This window comes from Neolamprologus multifasciatus, chromosome 18 (assembly GCF_963576455.1).
Source record: "Neolamprologus multifasciatus chromosome 18, fNeoMul1.2, whole genome shotgun sequence".
NCBI lineage: Eukaryota > Metazoa > Chordata > Actinopteri > Cichliformes > Cichlidae > Neolamprologus > Neolamprologus multifasciatus.
Window position 1 is genome coordinate 10,276,527 of NC_140456.1, and position 22,574 is coordinate 10,299,100.

Below are 22,574 nucleotides of genomic sequence, written 5' to 3' on the forward strand. Positions count from 1 at the left end.
TGTTTGCTCATAATGAGCATAATTCATTTAAAGGAGTAACAGTCAGAAGAAGAAAATAATCAAAACGAATACCTCAAAATTAAGAACGAAACAAACCAAAACATCTGCAGCCTTGTAGTTGATTGAAAGTGAGTTTAATTATGAGACATATCAGTGGACCTTGACTGTAGCCAATGCTGCATGGATATTTTATGGTTAGCTGAAGTACATTTTCTGTACTGAATGCAATACCACAACAAAATGTTATCAATCTTCTGCAAAAGTTATTCAAGAATTCATAGCTCTGCAAGAAAATGAGAAACAGTAGTACTGCAGGGCTGGAGTTTCAGTTTACCTCCTGCTGCTATGAGACAGGAAACAGTCAACATTTGATGGTGAACTGTATTAGAAACCCACAGCAAAACCCACAGTAAAACTTGGCTGAATTATGCGTCTACTGCTGTGCATGTACAAAACGCCCTGTAAACTAGTATCACAGTAAAATCTCAATTTGACCGTCTTAATTAAAGATGCCATGTTTTACTAATGCATATATCACAGAAATAAGTATGAATTGTTTAGTTGCAGATAAAAGGTTTTCAGAAGTTCTGCTTAGATGCATTTGTTCCCTTTTCAATGTCACTTAAATTGCCTTTCTTCCCCATTATGATGCTAAATTTGAACTCGAGCTCATCTTGACGATGCCTACATGCACTGAGCTGCATCCATCTGATTGGCTGATTAGGCCTTTGCATCAATGAGCAGTTTAACTGGTGTACCTAACAAAGTAAGCGTAGGCCCATTTTCAGCAACTGGCACTCTCATGTTCCAGTGGCACATTGTGTTACTGATGCACGTTTATTATTTTAAAAGTTTTGTGATCGAATAAAGCTTAGAACTTTTCTACTAATTTAAGAAGCAATAGCTGAGTGTCTGAGGCATCGGCCCCAGTGGGTTTGATTATAGTCTTACAGCCAAAGATATTTGTCATTCTCGCATCAGAATGTTATTGTTGTAAAAATGAAGGTTGTTCAATATCGAAAACTGCCAAAAACTGAAATGTTTATGAGACAATGTGTGTTTTCTCTTCCAATAAACCAGAATATTCTGGCACGTTCTGGATTTACTGAAGCCAGTCAAGGACTCGTGATGTGTCTGTTTTAAATTAGAGACCCTGATGCAAGTTTCCTACCGCTAATTTTATTATTGTTCAAATCCAGTTCTTGAATTAGGTAGCACAATATGACACTGGAACACTCCTGTGACCAGGAGAGAAAGTGAACCTTTATATGCCTACATGAATGTTAAAAATATTAATGATTAACAATTCCATTAATCAGTAATTGCCACTTCATGCAGTACCGTACATTACTTATGGCTTGAAATCTTGGAAAAATGACTGTTTTTAAGAAGACCACGGCAATATTATCAGTTCCTTTTGAGGCTATATTTGCTTTTATTTCGCCAGTGTAAGACTGACCGGCATTTATGCTTGAAGCAAACCATGTGTATGTAAAAGGATAAAAATATAGCTCCCAACAAGCGTAGCTAAACTACCTCAAAAATGGGCACTGTGATTTTATGCATGCAAAATCAGGAGGTGGGATGTTCAAATTGAGCTAAGAACATGTCAATTCTACACTGATGGTGAGGTCCTGGTTATTTTTGCCACACATAACAGACTTTTATGCAAGTAATTAATATTCTGGTTCTTGATAACACGTTAAATCTAACTAGACACCTGACGAGATCCATGGAAGTGTTTCTAAAAGGACAAATAGGCCTAAGGGACTTAAGTTCAAGCAGCAAAGCATTTTGATTGTGGTTCAGAAACAAACAATTTCAATGATATTTAAAAAGATGGAAGGAGCCTCCACTCCAAAGGTTCACAAGGTGCTGGCTTCCTAAAGGTGACAATGCTATTGAGTTATTTTCATAGCCATATAGGTTTACTTTACTTAAAAAGGTAAACATGGCTTTAAAAATTCATGCTAAGGGTAAAAGGAATGTCTTATCAAATTTTCAGTCCAGCCAGTATTTACTGAGATATTAAAACCTCTGAACAATACAAGTTTATTATGTTGTTGCCTTAAAACATATAAAACAGAGTTCAGACTTCTGCTAAAAGTTTTAAAAAGGTCAATTTTAACCCACATCACTATTTGCTAATGCTAACTAAAGTTGGACTTTTTCTTTCTTTGAAATTGGAAACACTCCTATATGTTGTTTTAGGAAAGCTTACATGGGTCATTTCAGACTGCAGATGCAAACAACCAACATAGTCATTTAGCTTGAGGACTTGTTGGATATTTCAGCCACGCTAGTTGGTATGGATAAAAGCAAAAAACCCATTTCAGAGAGTCGTTGGAGAAAAGGGAAAAACACAAAAGCCTTTTTTGTCCTGACATCATCCGAACAAGAGATGGAGCTTCTCTGCATCAACAGGCGTCTGCTCTCTGAGGGCCCAAATCATCTCCCTGGTTATTCATAGAGTCACATAGAAAAGTAAACAAAACTGGAATTATAGAAAGCAAATTGTCTTTTTTATAATGTGGGCTGTTGGAGGTCATCCCCGATGCTTCACATTGCCTCCTGGCAGAATTAAGAAACGCCTCAGCGAGCCCACACAGCTGCATTGTTCATTCCTATCGTTAAATTGCTGTGCTCTGCGGTCTGTATAAAAGAAAAATGTTGCCAAAATGCCCTGCTTTCACCTCGCGGCTCAGCTCAGGATTTTGTCACTGTTTTGTCCCTGTTTTGTCCCAGGGGCTCCACAGCTACTTCAGAGACACATGAAGACATGGTGTGCCGTTCCTCTACACGGAACTCGCCCACGGGCAACCGCAGTGACTTGTCTCACGGTCTCTTGCTGTATGAAGTAATCAATTAATAACAAACTCTCATTTGCATCAAGCTGCACCCTGCAGGAAGAAGAAAATAGAGAAATAGAGGGACAGAAGCAATGCCGTCTGCTGTTCGTGTTCAGATCGATTTTTAAGGCTGCAGAGCGAGTGAGAAAGTCCTTCATGTAACAGCTTTATGTTGGATGGTACTTGTGCAAACCCCAGACAATACTGTATATTTGAAGCTCTGTGGCAATTTCTTTGAGCCAAAACAGAAGAGAGAAAAAGAGATTGAGAGAAATAGACGGTTGACTTGATGCCCACCATCTTTTCAAAGAGGAAGGAACTTGGCCTGATAAAATGCTCTCACCAGATTGTGTCTGAAGTAAATTGATAGGGGACGGATGCGTGGGAGGGTGTAGGTCTATCCACGTAAACCTCAAACCGACCTGGCTGAAAGAATAGGACTTCACTGATCCCCATCTTTAACTCCTAAATACTGATATAACGTTAGGTATACAGCAGGTTTGGACGCAGAAAAACCAGACACTACTAGACAAGAAAATCACTGCAATGCTCCACATAATAACGGGTATCAGAAGGATGCTGATTGTGATGCAGAAGGAACGAGCTGGTATCACTTTGCTGATTAGCAAATAAAAACAACTCTAAATATCAAGGTTCTTTCTCAATTCTAAATTTGGTCACACTGAATTTTTAAAAATATATATACAATTATGTTTTTTTTAAAGAAATCAGGGATACATAGACTCATCAGCTGTTTAAGGACAGATTGCATTTCAAACATCATTTAACAAGAAGCGTAATCAAAAAGCATTATGTGGATATGAATTGATTTTGATGGAGTGTGCTGTCAGGTCTCATGTCAAAAAGATTTTTTAAAAAAAGAAAAAAGATAAAAGACTCCCTAGTTGGATGGATAACTAGCTAAATAAATAAATAATGTTTGTGCTATGGGAAGAGTTACATAAGGTAAGTACAATCAGAGTTATCATGGGTACTCACAGCCAGACTAAAAGCTAAAAGGAGGACCACAATTTTAACAACAATTTTAAGTGACTTTACAAAAATAAGTAAAGGATTTGGCACATTTATGGGAATCCACAAGATTGTGAGTCAACTGGCTACGAAGTGTTGTGTTTATTTGCAATAACTAATCTGATTTTGCAGACACATTGACTTCAGTGTTGCAAGTTAACTTTAATATGAAATACAGACCTGGCTATATGAAGTCCACATGTCTTAGGTATTCTGGACTTTTTAAATCTCTTGGGTAACTCATGTGTCAACATGATTCAATCAAACAAATGCAAACCTGGCAGAATAAGAAATAAACAATGAATAATACCCAAGTGATTTGGTCCATACACGAAGAATTAAAAACACTACAGAAAAGCCGCGTATGATGGAAGATTAAGGCTTAATTCAGTGAAGAACTTTGAACTGCAGCATTATTGAGCTTCACCTTTTACTGACCACCTTCAGTGACCAGTATTAAACTTTCCTTTGGCTGTCTGTACACAGATCTTAAAAATCTTTATGCAAAGGCCAAGAGTTTTGATACAGGAGCTTTCTGGTTTCTGTTTGTAGTCCATTCGTAATCCAGGTTCTGTTAGTCAATCACATTTGAGCAGATTGTCCATGACAAACACTTGAATTTGTGGAACTGTAGTCTTGAAACAAGGGAATGTGGTCAGGTGATGATTTAGCCTTTTGTTATGTTCTTAACACGGTGAGGTTGAGTTGGTTTGGACATTTGCAGAGGAGGGAGAGATAATGTATTGTTCAAAGGATGTTGAATATGTAGTTGTCAGGCAGGAGGAGAAGTGAAAGATATTTCCTTATAGATTTATATTATCTATTTTGTGCATCAGTTTAGTATAGCCTGACCTCTTTTTGTACTGTATGTAGTTATTAATCCTTCATCTTTGTCATATGATTCTCCCATGTAGTTACTTCCTGTTTTATTTTGGTAGTCATTTGTCTCTTGTGCCCTATATTTAAATTACTTCCTCGTCTTGTTGTCATGATTAGTTACAGCTGTGTTTTGTTCCTCAGCTCCTTGATTTGCTGTCCTTGTATCTCTGTGTGTATACCTGGTCTCAGGTTCTTTTTGTCCTTTGTCAAAGTGTGTGTTAATCCACCCTGTTATCCCTCTTTGTGTATTGCCAGCCTGTTTTTGGATTCTCTTTATCCTCCCTGTGTTTCCTAGTTCATGTTTTGGATTTTTTTGGATTCTAGTTGCTTTCTTTGTGGATTTTTGCAGCTCATGGACTTCCAACCTAAATAAAAAGTGATTTTTGTGTTTACCTATTCTGCCTGAGAGTCCTGCCTCGGGGTGTTGTTCCTGCTGAATCTCGAAAGAAAGAGGACATGGGGAGTGTTGGTGTGACAGAGAAAGTGAACCTACTAAAATAGAATTTGTGAAACTATTTTTAAATTGCACTTTAGGGTTAGTACACTTTATGTTCATGAAAATGTTTTTTCAAATTGATAACATGTTTTTAACTTCTTACATAACTTCTTGAAATGTCCTTGGATATCCACATGGTGCACTCAGTCATAATAAAAAGACCTATCATTAATTACAAAACAAGAAAAGACTGATTAGACTTTTTTATCTTAGATATTTTCATCTTACAAGGTGTCAGCTACAGAGACTAGGTTTTAAATCACATCTGATACTAACTAAAATAATAATTTTATTTCCATCCACCAACCAATAGTTAAACTAGTTTTCAGGTGTATGATATCCTTTCACCTGTCCATTTTGATTCCCATACCATTCTTTATTTTCTTCAGATGATGCAGACCCAAAGTGAGGATGTAGGGTTGTGCTACAAAAAGAAACAAAAGGGCAAAAATAAAACCAAAGTTATGATATTTCTGGAAAGTGGATACAGACTTTGGTCTTTTCTCTAAACAACTAATACAAGATTAGTTTAACTTTGTGCTAAGACACAGGCAAACAGAGAGACCGGTCATCTGATAATTGCTAATCAAATGGGAAGAAATGTTTAGTACCCGACTGGTCACTATGGAATTAATTGCAAAAGCTGTAGGGGCCCAAAGTTTGGTAAGTTCAGTTCAATTCAATTTTATTTTATTTTTATAGTGCCAAATCACAACAACAGTTGCCTCAAGGCGCTTTATATTGCGCAGTAGAACGTACAATAATAGATACAGAGAAAAGCCCAACAATCATATGACCCCCTATGAGCAAGCACTTTGGTGACAGTGGGAAGGAAAAACTCCCTTTTAACAGAAAGAAACCTCCAGCAGAACCAGGCTCAGGGAGGGGCGGGGCCATCTGCTGTGATTGGTTGAGGTGAGAGAAGGAAGACAGGATAAAGACATGCTGTGGAAGACAGACAGAGATTAATAACAGATATGATTCAATGCAGAGAGGTCTGTTAACACATAGTGAGTGAGAAATGTGACTGGAAAGGAAAAACTAAATGCATCATGGGAATCCTCCGGCAGCCTACGTCTATTGCAGCATAACTAAGGGAGGATTCAGGGTCACCTGGTCCAGCCCTAATTATAAGCTTTAGCAAAAAGGAAAGTTTTAGGCCTAATCTTGAAAGTAGAGATACTGTCTGTCTCCCGAATCCAAACAGGAAGCTGGTTCCACAGAAAAGGGGCCTGAAAACGGAAGGCTCTGCCTCCCATTCTACTTTTAAATGGCCCCTGGTAACCGTCAGTTGCTAGTGAAAGGGGTTTTTGTTGCAGTCACTAGCAGTTCACATTAAAGGCAATGACTTCCTGCAAACACTTGCAAACTGCTCGCTAAATGATAGTGAAACCATGCAGACGGCAACAAAAATCATTACTTTAATGGTGGAGACCATTCACCATTAACTAATCATTGTTGTTGTGGTAAGACATACCTTTAGTTTGAGGACAAAGGTTCTCAATTTCTGGTTTGCATCATAATTTTTCCAAGTTTCACTGTAACTTGGAGAGCAAATGGTGAGTGTTTGCAGTCGGTATCTTCTAGTTAGCAAAGCAATATCAAGGAAGTTTTTGGTGCAGCAACTTTCACCTGGTATCAGTCAGCAACCTCAAGCAGCTACTTGCCACCTGGTCACGGAAAACACCCCAACAACCAGTTGAAGACATCCCTGGAAACCTCTGGCCTAAGCTAACTACCCTAAGATAACCTGCAGGATACAGCTATACATCTAGGCACAAGAGTTGAATCAATGCAATAATCTAACTGAGTAAGAAGGTAAATGACCTTAATAAATTCCATTACATTTCTTTGTATCTTAAGTCATGATTTATGAGCTGCCAAAGGCAGTTATATTAGCAGTGGGTCGTGCATAATGAGAGCAGGTGTTCTTTTAAACATGCAGTCAAAGAGTGACACCCAGCCAGGCGATTATGTGAATATGTGCATTTGCCTGATATTACATCATTTATTTTTGCCAACTGTAAAACAGTTTTCAGAGTCAAAAGGATTTCCTCTCCGAGTAAGGATCAAGTTTTTATAATAGAGCTGAGTTTTATTCCACTAAGCACTTCTGACAGGTGTCATGTCATATTTGTGCAGCTTGCAGAGGCATTAGATAGCATGGCTCGACTGAATCAGTCGTCAGTGCAGAGTTTCTTGCACACGTGGACAGCTCTCTTGCTGTGAATGTCAAGTGTGAGTTATTGAACAGAGTCGTAGGTAGAGGAGTCTCTCACTGATCCTGGGCAGTTCTCCACCGCTCCTTAGCCCCTGGCGCTCGGCAGGTAAAGCACAACAAGCTCCAGATCAGTCCGACTTAGGGGATTATTTACTTAGACCCCGCTCAGAGCATCTGACTTCATTTCTCAAACACCCTTCATTTCGCAGTGCCAGTAGCATGGCAGTATCCTAGCATGTCAGTCCCAATCGCTCCTGCCTCACTTGTCTCAGGTCTGTGTTGAAGAGCAACAAAAAGAGGGATTTATCGGAGCTTTTTATGCACATTTTTTATTTCTTTTTTTAATCCCCATGATTCATGCCCAAACCCAATTTATTGTTTTATTTTTCAAGAAAGCTGTCTCAGTGGCTTTAAAGACTGCTTAAAAAGCCAGGCAGTGTCGAGCCAGACACATTTTGTTTGCCGTCTTTGAGTAAAAGACGGATTTTTCTGCTTTAACAAAACAAGCAAATTGCATTCTCTCTGTCCTCCGGCTCTGGATGTTATTTGTCGCCTGCCAAAGCAGCTTCACACCGTGTCTTATCTCTCTTAAATTGGCCACACAATAACAGCATCTTTTCTGCTCTCTTGTCCCATTATAATTGTCACAGGTAAACACATTACTGGTTGTAGACGCTGAATTCAGTCGTTCTCGGCACGTCTTCACTGCCAGAGATCTGCTTTGAAACGTTAGCCATCGGGTCAGCGGATCCCACCCCCTTTATTTATTCCTGACTGCCTTTTTGCTCCAGGACATCCAGCTCTCAACTGGGATGTGGTGTATGTGTGCTAGTATTCGTCTCTGTCTGCGTGTGTGCCGCAAGAGTGGCAAATTACTAATGAATAATGCAGGGTAATAGTGATGTGTTGACAACTCTGACAGCTGAGAGCTGCCGAGCTGTGTATCAGTGATAATATGCCATTTCCCTTCTGTGCTCCTCCACTCCTTTATTACAGCAAATTGCATTTTTTTTATTTTCACCTCCCCACAACCCCACTGTCTATGTGTTTATGAGGGTTTTGTTGTACCACTAAACCTCAAAAAACAAACTACTTTCTGTTCACATTTTTTATTAACTCTTTAGTTTAATCTCTGATTGGTTTCTGGATTTATTTTGGCTCGTTTGTACCCAGACTCTGGCTTTGTAAGATACTGGTGATTTGAGTGTTTGGCTTCTCATTTAACCACCTAATGAATTCACTAGAGAGTCACTAGGTCTTTTCCCTTGTTTGCATTTTCAAAGAAGTGGATTCATACCTAAATTTAATGGGTTCTTTCTTTGTCCACCTCTTGGTCCTGATAGTTCATCATGTTGTTAAAATACAAACACAAACATTCTAACTCACCCCAACCGGTCACAGCAGATGGCCGCCCCTCCCTGAGCCTGGTTCTGCTGAAGGTTTCTTCCTGTTAAAAGGGAGTTTTTCCTTCCCACTGTCGCCAAAGTGCTTGCTCATAGGGGGTCATATGATTGTTGGGTTTTTCTCTGTATCTATGAAGCGCCTTGAGGCGACTTTTGTTGTGATTTGGCGCTATATAAATAAAATTGAATTGAATTGAAATTGAATTAACTCTAATCCGAAAAATAAAATAAAAGGTTGGTGTTTTTGAAGTAGACACTAGAGGATATGATTTTAAATGTGTTTTAGCCTCGTAAATTTAATTTTACACTCAATTGTTTTGCTATCAATCCGCCATAATGGTAATTGTAAAGCACAGATGGAAAAGCAGAGCTTTGTCGGCCTGCAGAGGAAGACAACTGGGAGTTTATTTCTCACTTTACAACCTGTACTGACAAGAGAGCACCAAATCATTATTGTTCACATATGGTAAAGAACCATCTAGCCCACCATAAATGGATGGATATCAGCTAAACAGATGAAACGGTTTTAAATTAAAACATTTGCCTGTTTTTAAAATTTATTTTAAAAACTTTTTTTTTTAAGTTTTAAAAGTTTTAAAAACAGTTAAATTAGTTAATATGACATTTTAGCACTATGATGGAAACCCTGCAAAATCCACTTGATGGTTTAATCTGTGTTTTATCCTTGTTAATACCAGCTCTGTTAGATAAAGATTAGAAAATTCATGAAAGATCTCATTATTAAAGTTAAGTTTAATTTTTTACTTTATAATGACACTAGAGAAAACGTCAGGCCATCACCAGAGTCAGTAGGATTCAGCCTTTTGGCGCCCTGAACATGTGAAATGTCAATGTAATCTATCTGGTAGTTGTTTGAATAATTTAAGACCATAGTTGACATACATTCTGGCATGACTAAAATAGAGTTGAGTCAACCAGGTTTCTGGTTTTGTTCGACATAAGCGTACTAGAAAACATGCACGTAATGGCTAGAAGATGAGCCCATCCATCCATGTTCATCTACTTAAGAGGCGGGGAAAACCCTGCAAAGGTTTCCAGTTTGTTACGGGACTAATACAGAGAAACAAACAAAAATTTACACATAGAGCAGATTTAGAATCATCAGTTAACCTGGCATGTTTGTCTTTAGCGTGTGGGAGGAAGAACCCACACAGACATGGGGAAAAACATCCAAAAGTCACACAGGAAGCTCCCACTGTTTGTCTGATGTTAACCAACAAGCAAAAGAACTGCTTTATTTATTGTGTTTGTCCAGATAACATGAAAAGAAGAACGTGACACACACACAGAGAGTGAAATGAAGTGTCCAGGTAACTTACCTGGCACACGATCGTGTGACAGATGATGAAATTTGTTAAAATTGGTTGTTAATAAAGTTGCTGATCAGCAGCAGCAGCAGAAAAACACAAGCAACCTAACAAGAACTTACAGAAACGAAAACTTCAGCAATTTTATCATCAAGGACACAGAGCATTGCTCACGGTAACCAGTCAGAAAAATTCAAAGCAATTATTGTACTTAATAATGAGCAGAGAGCACTGTGTGGCTGTCACGTTTAATCCTAGAAACTGTTCAATTTTCAAGACTTACATGTTGTGTCCCTACACATCCACCTGCTCCCTCCACCTCTCACAGTTGTGACTGAAATAGCGAAACCCACAGTATGTAAATGTTAAATGTTTTGATGTTAAAATTTCGACCCCCTTGCATTTAATGATGCATGTGTTTGCATAATATTTTGCAGTGATTCTGGACTATGTTGAAGGAGGCCACTGCAAACCAAATGCCCCTGTGTGTTTGTGCGCCTTTGCTTTTTCTGAAGACAAAATTTAGATGATGCATTTGTTACAAAGTCTGAACCAAAGCTATTAGGCATAATTGGATTCTATAAAAATAAAAGTTTAAACCATTCTTCACTGGTGAGTTTTAATGATTTTTCTTATGTAACTGTATTATGTATTATCTTGAGGCAGGATTTGATTCATATCAAAGAATTAATCTCATGATTAAAGCAAATGAAAAACAATTGTATCAAAGGCGAAGTGTGTGTGTCTGTACTAGAAGTAAGGTTGAGCCAGAACCTGCTACAAAAACATGTTATCCTCACAAATTAGTCACTGGCCCTATATTCTAATAAAAGGTTGTGGTTTAAGTAACTGTTCTGTAATGTAAATCATGTGCAGCTCACTTTTAGTTCTTTTTTTTTTAATTTATTTTTTAAATTTCTTCCCAGTCAGTTGAACACCCTCGCAATCCCTAATACATCTATCATCACTAACATCTATATCCATGATTGCATGTGAATTTTAAAAAGGTGGAAAGACAGATGTAATGAGAAAGGGGAGTAATATATTCCTTGGAAATGGAAAAAGAATAGGCGTGAGAAGGTGTGTTAAATAGAAATGTTAAGAGTTTTTCCACAAACTGATTAAATTCTTTCACTGGTCTTTCATGGGGATGGTATAAACTAGTTAAAAAAAACAGTCCACAGGTTTATTGGGCATCTCAAGTTTATTTTATGAGGAGGCTTTTGGATAACAGCAACAATACAATCGTGTGTTCAGCTGTGTGAGCTCTGTGAGTGAAAGTACTGCCGCTGTATTTCACCTTGACTTTACATCATGTGCACAAACCTCAGATTCAAACCGAAATTTAGACTTTGTGAACCATTTTAACCCTTTTAAAACCCCCAACAGAAACTATAATTTTCATTTTATAATAAGTGTTCATACACAATAGAAAGATTTCTTCCCTTTTCTGCTGTCTATACGGAGGCATGCCTATTAAAGGATCTAATGTTATTTAAGTCAAAATGGAACTGAATGTTTTGTAGTTAAAAAACCTTGACATGCCTCAAAAAAGTGGTGTACAACAGATGTATAACATTGTCAGCTATGAGAACAGGCTTCATAATGTGAATGATTATTTACCTGCCACATTAACAGGAGAGGACGTGCAAATGTTACCGCTGCTGCTGGGTTGACATTCACGAGTCAACCCAGCAGCGAGGAATTAAAAACACGACATTCATTTAAGGTCATCGCGTGTTTTGTGAGCAAATGCTTTTGCATATTCATAGTGTTTCCTCCCTTAAATGAAATATCTACTTTGCAAGTATTGCAAGTTGCCCTGTTGTCATCTGTTCTCATAAAGTATAACCAAACTTTTTAGCCTTTGAGCCGCCATGTTTCCTGCCAGGTAAATGACACTCCGCAACGTGGTGACGTCATTCGGGGCGACTGGAGTCGATAAGGAAATCGTTTGCAAAAATGGCAAACAATTCCAAGGAATTGAAACAGTGGGAACCGGTTCTCAACAAGAACCGGGTTTTGATACCCATCCCTAGCCACACCTTAATGTTTAAATTCCTCTGGATTAACATCAGCACAAAAACTGTTTGCCAGGAGCTTCGTGGCTGAGGCTTTTGTCCTTATGGTGTTTTCTATGCAGATGTTTGTCTTTATATATGCCCTTATTAGAAAAAAATATTAAATGTCTAATAAAAATCCAACATTTTCCTGTAAAATAATAACTACCCAAGAAATCTACACGAGTTCTAAGCTACACACATATACGTGGACTGTATCATTATTGGCAAATTCAGCACATAATGAAAATACAATGCCTGCAAGCACGCTGTCTTTACTTTAATGCTCACAGACACTATTATTTTCTGGGAGAGCCAGTGACGATCTAATAATAAGCGTTCACAAAATAAACAAACTATACAGCATCAGCTATGCACCGACTATTATGAAAATATCTCCAAGCAAAATATCTAAAAACATTCACTTACACATTATTTACAGAGAAATAAATTGCACTGGATCACCAACTTTCCGTTAATAACAGGCTGATGTGCATTTTTGGCTACTGTGCAGTAGCAGAGCAATGAAAAACTGGTCTTACCTCACCCTGATACTCCAAAAGTGTTTTTTTCACATGGAATTGGCTTTGATTGTTGGAGTTTTCTATCAGAACTGAAGGATTTTACCTTGCAATATAAAGCACCTTAAGGTGACTATTGTTGTGAGTTGGCGCTATATAAAAAAACCCCAATTCAGCTGAATTGAAACTGTTCATCATGCAATGCATTTTCAACTGCTGCCTTGACAGATGTTAGCTCCGAGCTCTCAAGCCTGCAAAGAAATTGTATTTGGGCTATGAGCCTACATTCTGCTGTGGTCAGGGGTTGATTCTGATGATCTGCTCGGTGTTGCTGTTTTTGATCGCTTCGTCAGAGGTGCCATAACAGAGAGAGCTATTATGCTGTTAAGCTGTAGCCCATGGAGCAGATACAGACAAACATTAAAACACACAATTAAGTTAATTCAGCATTCCTACATTTAATTTTGATTATTTTATATGCATATACACTAACAGTCAAAGATTTGGACATACCTTCTCATTAAAAGTTTTTCTTTATTTTCATGAGTATTTTACATTGTAGAGTCTCACTGAAGGCATCACAATTATGAATGAACACTTATGGAATTATGTGATAAACAAAAAAGTGTGAAATAACTCAAAACATATTTATATTTTAGATTCTTTAAAAAAATGCCACCCTTTGCTTTGATTACTGCTTTGCACACTCTTGGCATTCTCTCGATGAGCTTCATGAGGTCGTCACCTGAAATGGTTTTCCAACTGTCTTGAAGGAGTTCAGAGATGCTGAGCACTTGTTGGTCCTTTTGTCTTCACTCTGTGGTCCATCTCATTCCAAACCATCTCGACTGGATTTAGGTCAGGAGACTGTGGAGGCCAGGCCATCTAGCGCAGCACCATCACTCTCCTTCTTGGTCAAATAGCCCTTACACAGCCTGAAGGTTTGTTCGGGGTCATTGTCCTGTTGAAAAATAATTGATGGTCCAACTAAACGCAAAATGATTGGGATTGTGTGTCGCTGCAGGATGCTGTGTGGTAGCCATGCTGGATCAGTGTGCCTTCAATTTTGAATAAATCCCCGACAAAGCACCTCCACACCATCTACACCTTTTCCATGCTTCACGGTGGGAACCATGCATGTAGAGACCATCTGTTCACCTTTTCTACGTCAAACAAAGACACCACAGGTTGAACCAAAGAAGTCAAATTTGGAGTCATTACACCAAAGCACAGATTTCCACTGGTCTAATGTCCTAGTGTTTCTTGGCCCAAACAAATCTCTTCTGCTTGTTGCTTTTCCTTAGTTGTGGCTTCTTAGCGGCTGTTTGACCATAAAGGGCTGATTCGTGCAGAATCCTCTGAACAGTTTATGTAGAGATGTGTCTGCTACTGGAACTCTGTGTGGCGTTTATCTGGGCTCTAATCTGAGATGCTGTTAACTTGTGATTTCTGAGGCTGGTGACTCTCGGTCTTCTTTTCCTGGGGCGGTCCTCTTGTGAGCCAGTTTCGTCGTAGTGCTTTTTCCAACTGCACTTGGGGACACATTCAAAGTTTGACTGACCTTCAGTTCTTAAAGTAATGATGGACTTTCTCTTTACCTAGCTTATTGGTTCCTAATATGAATTCTAACAAGGATCAAATAGGACTGTAAGCTGTGTACCAACCTGACTTCTGCACAACACAACTGGTGGTTCCAATCCCATTAAGAAGGTAAGAAATTCCAAATGAACCCTGACAAGGTACACCTGTGACATGAAAACTACTACTACTGCATCATGAAGCTCACTGAGCGAAGGCCAAGGGTATGCAGCACGATCAACAAATCAAAGCATTGCTACTTTCAGGAATCTAAAATATAAGCCATATTTAGTTATTTATCATATTTTTCTTTGCTCCATAATTCCATATATGTTGCTTCATATGGTTAATGTATCTACAATGTAGAAAGTAGTAAAAAAAAAAAAAGAAAGAACTGGTAGTGTGTATATATCAAAAATGATACCAAAGTTTTTTTTTGTGCCCCAGTGCCTGATAGTTTTGGTTATCCTTCAAAATAACTGCATTAGAATAAGTGCAGAGAAATGTTCTGAGACTTGCTTCTAAAAGGAATTCAATGAGAAATCAGATACTCTTGTGCTGTTGTGTTTGCTTGTTTGGTCTAACCATACTTGGTGAGGGACCTTAGCAACATAACATTAACTATTTGCACTATTAAAATTTTAGTATCTATTGCCAGAGAAAGAGAACTGTGCGTCACACCACAAACTGTATTTATCAAACTGGGAATATGCTTTGTACAATATTTATGTATTACAAATATCATATTATTATTTATTTATTTAGCAGATGATCTATTATTTTGTAGTGCAACTGAATGATGAGAAAATGTCCGAAGTGGTGGCCAAAATATTAATTTAAGCTCACTATTTTGTCTTCTGCAGCTCACTACACAGAAAATAGAGAAGCGTGAATGAGTGAATGCTTTTGGATACAACCTTTATCTCACATGGAAAATCAGACTGTAAATCATCTGCAGAAAACAAGCAACACATAAGAAACCCTTCTTAAAAGATTATCTCAGTATTTACAACAGAACAATGCTGGTTTTGGTTGTGAAGTTTAATTGGCACAGTTCCTGTTTGTCAAGATTTTCTGACTCATTTTGTGTACTGGCTTCTTGCATGTAGCAACAGTCGTTTTACTATAGTTCACATTGTGTGCTTTAAAGTCTAGTGAATGGAATAGAGTGCTGTCCATGGTCCTAACCCTGAAACAGTATCTTCAAAGTATTGAATCCAATAATAGGCATTGTTTGCAGGTTTTGCATTTGTATTTTAATTTGGAGACAAAAAAGGGTTTAATTAACATCCTACAAACAAACTGGTTTAATGAATTAATTCAATTAATTCAAGAAGGATGTAATATTTGTTTGTTTTCTAAGTCTGTCTTTACACATGCTGATCTACTAACATTAATAACTCTGCAGCTTTGGCCTCTTTAAACTGAAATAGAAAGAAGTCATTTGTCCAGAACTAAATAATCTTGAGCCCACACTATGAAAGCTCATAGCAGTAGCAGTAGTAGTCTTTACTGACCTTTTGGGAATTCATTTGTGTTTGACAAGTGATGGATAAATATAACCACAATAAAGAAGAAATCACAGGTGCAGACGTTACATCCCACATATAAAAATAACACTGATATATAACAACAGCAGAAATATAACCAAGAATCAAAGCACACCAATGTTAAAGGAACTCAACTGTCATATTATGTTTTGTGCTTTTTTTTGTGTGGTTTACAGAAGGTAAAGAAGTGTGTTCAAGACCACTACATCTCCCTTTCTGTTGTCACACTCTACATTTATTGTTTTTGGAATTATTTTTTCTTGATCACAATATCCACTTGTGAAAGCTAACAATAAGTCTTTTTAGTCATCTTTAAATTAAAAATTCCAGCTTTTACTTTTTTTTAAACGCCATTAAGCTCGTCTTTGTCCTATGTGTTATTGAACTGAATGTCCTTGAAGGTTTTGTGCTGTTGGTAAAATAAAACAAGCCATCTGAACACGTAACTATAACAAACACAGTTTTTAAGAAAAAAATAAGCTGAAGTGAACAATAATGAAAATAATTTGTAGTTTCAGACCTAATTTATTCGTTTATTTTAATGATGGTGTCGTATAATTGGATGCTCTAAATGAATTTTCATTGCACCTCTCCGTATTGATGCTGCATTACACGGTGGTCATGTCCCATTTCATTTATCATTATCGGTGTCATGCAGTGCACTGCATTTAATTTACTCACAGTCTAAGGCTCCTGGTGGTGTTTTGCATTGCAGAGAAGAGTGGCCCTCGGGGTATGTGGGGGGCCCCCTGCCTGGAAGAGGCTAGGGAAGCACATTTTATGACCCGCTTCAGGTGTTACTAATCAGGTTTCTTAAAAAAAAATCTTGAGTCTGTGTGCTCTGTGTTTGAAAATGATCAAAGCTCTCTTTTTTTCAACTTTGATGGGTCAGAGCTCATAAACTACGGGTCTGATGATGAAGGTGATGAAAGGATAATGCATGTTGTTATTGACCGGCCTGCTTCACTCACAGGGGAAGACTGCTGTGAATGAAGCTAATCAACAACATCAAGCATTTCTCAGCCTTCAAATCTTTTTATATACAGCCACTGTGAATGTTAACACCCCCTAAATTATCACTGTACATAATATTTATTTGGTCTCTAAAATTAGAAACATTTCTCATGTGAAACTTGACATATGGTTATGCATCTGCCAGCTTTCTTGCTGTTCTGTAGATATATATACATTTGAGCTGAGGCTCAGATCCAGAGCAGCCTACGCTAAGAACATCTGTTAGGATAATTATAATTCTCAGATCAGCTGAATTACAATCACACAAGAGAGAAGTGTACAAAGGGCTGAAAAATGGCATACTTAAAACTTTGTGCTTGTTTTTTTTTATTTTTTATTTCAATACAAATGATTAGGATTTTTATGCAAATGAATATTACAGTGTGTTGTGTTGTGTGTTGCAGGATCCAGTCCGGCTCCTACCTCAGCACGGGCTGGTTCACGATCATCCTCGCCATGGACATGTGCAAAGAGATCCATATCTACGGCATGATAAATGACACCTATTGCAAGTAAGATATGAACTGTCACACTCTCGCTACCCGCTCCCACATCTTCCTTCCTCTATACTTGCATGAAAAATGCACGCGTTCCTACAAAACTTTGAAAACTCCATTCACATTCACCGCAGCGCCGGCCAATCACAACCTCCCATAACCACGGCCTGCCCTGTTACATTTCCAATGCCTCAGTTTGGATTTAATGGCTGAGTTTCTATGCTGAAATCCATATTGGGTTCTCTGTGCCGTGAATACCATTATGTTTCCCTGCCTAGAATACCCAGCAGGCAGCAGTCTCTCTTTGGCTGCGGGTGGCTGGGCTGCAGCACCCCAATTCCTCCTCTGCTTCGAGTTTTATTTGTATATCGGGCCCGTCGTCTTCTCTCTGACTCCGGGGTGAGTGATTACTGTCTGACTGCGAGGCCATGGGAGGGATGACAAACAAGATGCTCTTGCTCTGGGCATGGCTGCTCAGTCTCAAGTCATCTCAGCCTTGATGATCTCGCCTCCTCTCGCAGCTCTACCTGAGCTCTCTCTATCCCCCAAATCAAACACTTTTACCTAATGCACACTGAAAATCCTGCCTTTTATCCTCTCTGTGCTGCCCGTGCACAGCAGGAGCTGAAATAAAGACACATGGCAGAGCGAAGCGATAATTCAACCAGCACGGAGGATTTTATGATTCAGTGAGGCAGTTAAGGGACAGTTTTCTCTCCCTGCCTCTCTCATTTATTTCCCTCCATCCTGCATAGGACAGGAATATATCGTGTTTCCCCAAGTTTCTGAATTGACAGTTTAGAGTCACGCAAAGTGCTTTTGTCAGCTGGATGCTCCAGAACAACAAGGAGAAGGAAACTTTTGTGTGGCAATATTCATGGTTTTAGTTAGGATTGACCCCAGTGGTTCTGTGGCAGTGGTGCTTCAACAGGTGCTGCAGAGAGGGTGAAATTGAATTTATTTGTCAACACTGGTGCACACTGTGTGACACAGAGGAGAGGCAGTGATTGGGCTTTGTATTACTGTAAGCTGGCAGACAGCCACGGTCGCTTTCCCGCTGTGGAGCCACTGGCTGCCGTGATGGCTGTTTCCCTTCTCTCTGTATTCATTCTCTCAGTGCAATTGTTACACAAGTCATCCTCTCATAAAGCTGTCACTCGCCATTAGAAACCAGAGGCAGAGTGCACAATGGACCTTATCCATTGCTCCAAGCTTCCTTCTGTTTTTATTGATCCCTTCTTTTGAATGCAAACTCTAAACCGAGCGACGCATCGTGAAATCCATTACTGTACATTACCGAGCTTGCTGCATGTTTTCAGATTTACTTTGTCTCAGAATAGAAGTGAATCTGTTGTGATGTAAATCAGAGTTTAGTTAAAAGACTACTTATTGAATAAATGCGGGCGCCGACAGCAGCCCCTTTTTCCAAATAAGGTAGACCTGCCGAGTAGAAGCCTTTGCTCGCGGCAGAATCAGCTCGAATTACTGAACACCGTCTCAAAGGAGCTTCGTTTTAATGGTTTAATAATTTATTAATTTGTTTTCTTACTTTAGATTTTTATTTCTTTTAAGCCAAAACCAAGAACGCTAAATGTACTCTTAACTGTGAGAAAGAGACGATTGAAAATTTTAACAATATATATTCATCAATATGTATATATTTAACAATATGTAAATACTCAAACATCAGTCATGGTTTTAATTTGATATGCAGTAGAAAAATAAATACCAATATGTTTTGTTTTGTTTTTAAACCTGAGCGACTAGTGCAAACACATTTTCTCGGGGTGCTATGGTTACACACATGCATGTTATGTTAAGTGATGAATCTAAATTGGTCCTAGCTGTGAATGCCTGTCTCTCTGAGTTAGCCCAGCGATGAACTAGCGACCTGCCCAGGATGTACCTTGTATCTGTGAGAGCTGGGATGGGTTTGTGAGCTGTGACCTTAGTTGGATAAGCAGTTAAAAAGCTGGCTGGATAACTAGGTGGATAGACATTAGACAAATAGTCTACCACTATAACAGTCTCTACTTTGCAGGGCAGCTTTTTCACAATTTTTGAGACTTTAGGCAGGGATTTGCTCCCATTTATACACGACAGCATTAACAGGATGTAGATTGAGGAACTCTGGCCTGGAGATCCTATTCCAATTCATCCAACTGGGAAAACCTTTTCTTTACTGACCTCGATTTGTGCCTGTGGGATTTGCCATGTTGAAACAGGAGCAGGCTGCCATCAGTGTCTGCCATAGCAAATTAAAAATGTTCCCTGACAAACAAGTTTACACCTGGATAAATAAAATAGCTTAGCATATGTACAAACCTAGTTCCCAAATAGCTGGGATACTGTATAAAATGAAAAACAGAATGTAATGATTTACAGACCCATGAACCCATATTTTACTCACAATAGAGAACATATTAAGTGTTCAAATTCTGGGAGAGGAATGTTGTCCCATTCTTCGCTGCTCAAAAGTCATGGGTTGCATTTGTCATGTTTTTTGTTTTATGATGCTCCAAATGTTTTCAATTGGTGAAATATCTGAATTGGAAACAGTATGTACCTCTATGTACCTTTCAGCGTTAATGGTGTCTTTTCAGATGTATAAGCCGCCAAGTCTACAAACTGTGATGTTCCCATAACATCAGACTTTTTTAACCGAACACTGATAACAAGCCAAATGCTCCTTTTCCTCTTGGAGTCAAAAAAGTCAGATGAATTGAAATTTCGATTCATTTTGGAAAACATGAACATCTTGTGCTCTGGACTAAAATTTATGTATGAGATATGGGACAGAATCACGCCTGTTTTTAATGCTCGGCTGTGAGGGTCCAAAGATCATGAGCATCCAATAGATTTCTCGGGTTAGGGTTAAATCAACATTCAAAGGTGTACAGAGGTGAACAATCTGTTACCAAAGTGTAAAAAAGTAAACAAAAAGATTTGTACTTGATGGATAATTCAAAGGCAGGCAGACTGACGTTACACGAAGCTGAACATGTCCCATCAATACATCAGTTAAATTGAAAAGCAGGATTAGGACCCCAAGCATTTTCATATTAATAACAAGATGTCAGTATTTCAATTCCAAATAATTGATACACACGTTGACACACCTGGTGCCTTTTTCACAGTTTCATAAATGTTCATAAAGGTAAGGTTACCTGGCTACAGTGCAGTTAGTTTACTCAATTTTTAATACTATACTACCACAGTATGCACTTTTGTTAGACTTTTGTATGCTATGTCGGTGCATTTCTCCAACATCAGAATTGACACAGCAGAACTAGAGATATCATGTTTTTTTTAACACACTCATTCTTCTTCCTTGTCAAAACCTACCGCCCACAGTACTCACAGTGCAACTGAACCACTGACAGGTCAGCTGGAAATTCGAATGTTATATGTGTGATGGCTAATGAAGCCTCAAGCTGATCTCAGACACAGATGAGGAGTGGGCTGAATTTTTTTTTAATAGCTTTTTTCCCCACATATGCAGTGCCATCCCCAAGTGAAGAGGGTGTACTGAGAAAATAGAACGAGTGCTTTGAGGAGCTCATGAATGAAGAAAATGAGAGCGGGAAGAGGAAAATTGGTCAATCGGGAAGTGCTGAGAATTAGGAAGGAGGAAGTGAGGGCAGATGTGAAGAGTGGAAAGCAGCAGATATGGGTGTGACATACCTGTGGAGGGTATGGAGATGTCTAGGAGAGAGGGCAGTGGACTTTTTAACCAGACTGTTGGAGAATGCCCGAAGAACAGAGAAGTGTATTGGTACTGATTTTCAACAGCAGTGTCATGTGCAGAGCTGTAGTAACTACAGAGGTATAAAGCTGATAACCCATATCATGATGATATAGGAAAGAGTTGTTGAAGCTAGACTGAGAAAACAGCTGACGATCAGTGAGCAGCAGCGTGGCTTCATGCCGAAAAAGAGCACTATAAATGTGATATTTGCTTTGAGGGTGTTAAGGTGGAGCTGCAAGGAGTAGAGGTAGTGAAAGTAGATGAGTTTAAATATCCAAGGTTAACCATCTGAACCAATGGACACTGGACAAGATAGGCAAAGGAGAGAGTGCAGACAGGGTGGAGCGGATGAAGATGAGTGTCAGGGGTAATTTGTGACTGAAAGAAAAGACTGTAGTGAGAACTGCTATGGTTTGGAGACAGTGGCACTAACAAAAAGACAGAAGGCGAAGCTGGAGGTGGCAAAGTTAAAGATGTTATGTTTTTCACTGAGTGTGACCAGGATAGACAAAATTAGAAATGAGTTTATTAGACAGACAGCTCAGATTGAGCCGTTTGGAGACAAAGGCTACGTTCACACTGCAGGTCTTAATGCTCAATTCCGATTTTTTTGGTCAAATCCTATTTTTTTGTCTGCTTGTTCACACTACAAATAAAATGTGACAGCAAACGCGCTCTAGTGTGAACGCTCAAAGCGGCCGCATGCGCAAAAGAAGACTTCACACACAACGCGCTCTGTTTAGACCCAGAGCAAACAATATTGTTTGACTGATGGCCCTTAATATAAAGACTTCGGACTTTACGTTTCCCAATTTTTGCTTTAAGTTATTTTGTTATTTACATAATAATGTAAATAACCTAATAATGATCCTTATTGTTGTTTTAGAGGAGCGGTGCTTCAAAGGATAGTTGCAGATTTCTGTCAGAGTCTGCAGATTATACAGTACAAATAAAATGTTCACGTTTCTCCAACGTTGTCTTCCCAACAGTTTCACTGACATCTACACGGGATGGCCAGGAAGCGTTCGCAATGTCTTCTCGGGCGCTGATAATTGGCGTCTGTCTTGTGTCTGTGACGTAAAAGACGGATTTAATGCGACATGACCGTTCAAACAGCAGTCGCTTTCTAAAACATCGGATATGTATCGGATTCAGTACCACATACAAAAGTGACCCAGATCGGATTTGTGCTGTTCACACTGTCATACCATGATCGGATATGGGTCGCATAGGGTCAAAAAAATCGGATTTGATGCGCTTTCGCCTGTAGTGTGAACGTAGCCAAAGTCAGGGAGGTATAGCAGAGATGGTCTGTACATGCGCAGAGGAGGTATAGTGCCACTCCCAAACAATTGTAGACGAAAGTTTTTTAAAACAATGTGTAAATAATCTTCTTCT

The 22,574-nt window shown here is 38.8% G+C and overlaps 1 protein-coding gene across 1 annotated transcript in view; it reads left to right on the top strand.

Annotated features, from left to right (window-relative positions):
- The window catches only part of st6galnac3 (ST6 (alpha-N-acetyl-neuraminyl-2,3-beta-galactosyl-1,3)-N-acetylgalactosaminide alpha-2,6-sialyltransferase 3), a 100,181-nt gene that overhangs the window by 73,111 nt on the left and 4,496 nt on the right, over positions 1-22,574 (top strand). The window contains exon 4 of the mRNA XM_085141456.1: positions 17,336-17,443. Coding sequence (XP_084997582.1) covers positions 17,336-17,443 — 108 coding nt within the window. The remainder of the gene's footprint in view (positions 1-17,335; positions 17,444-22,574) is intronic.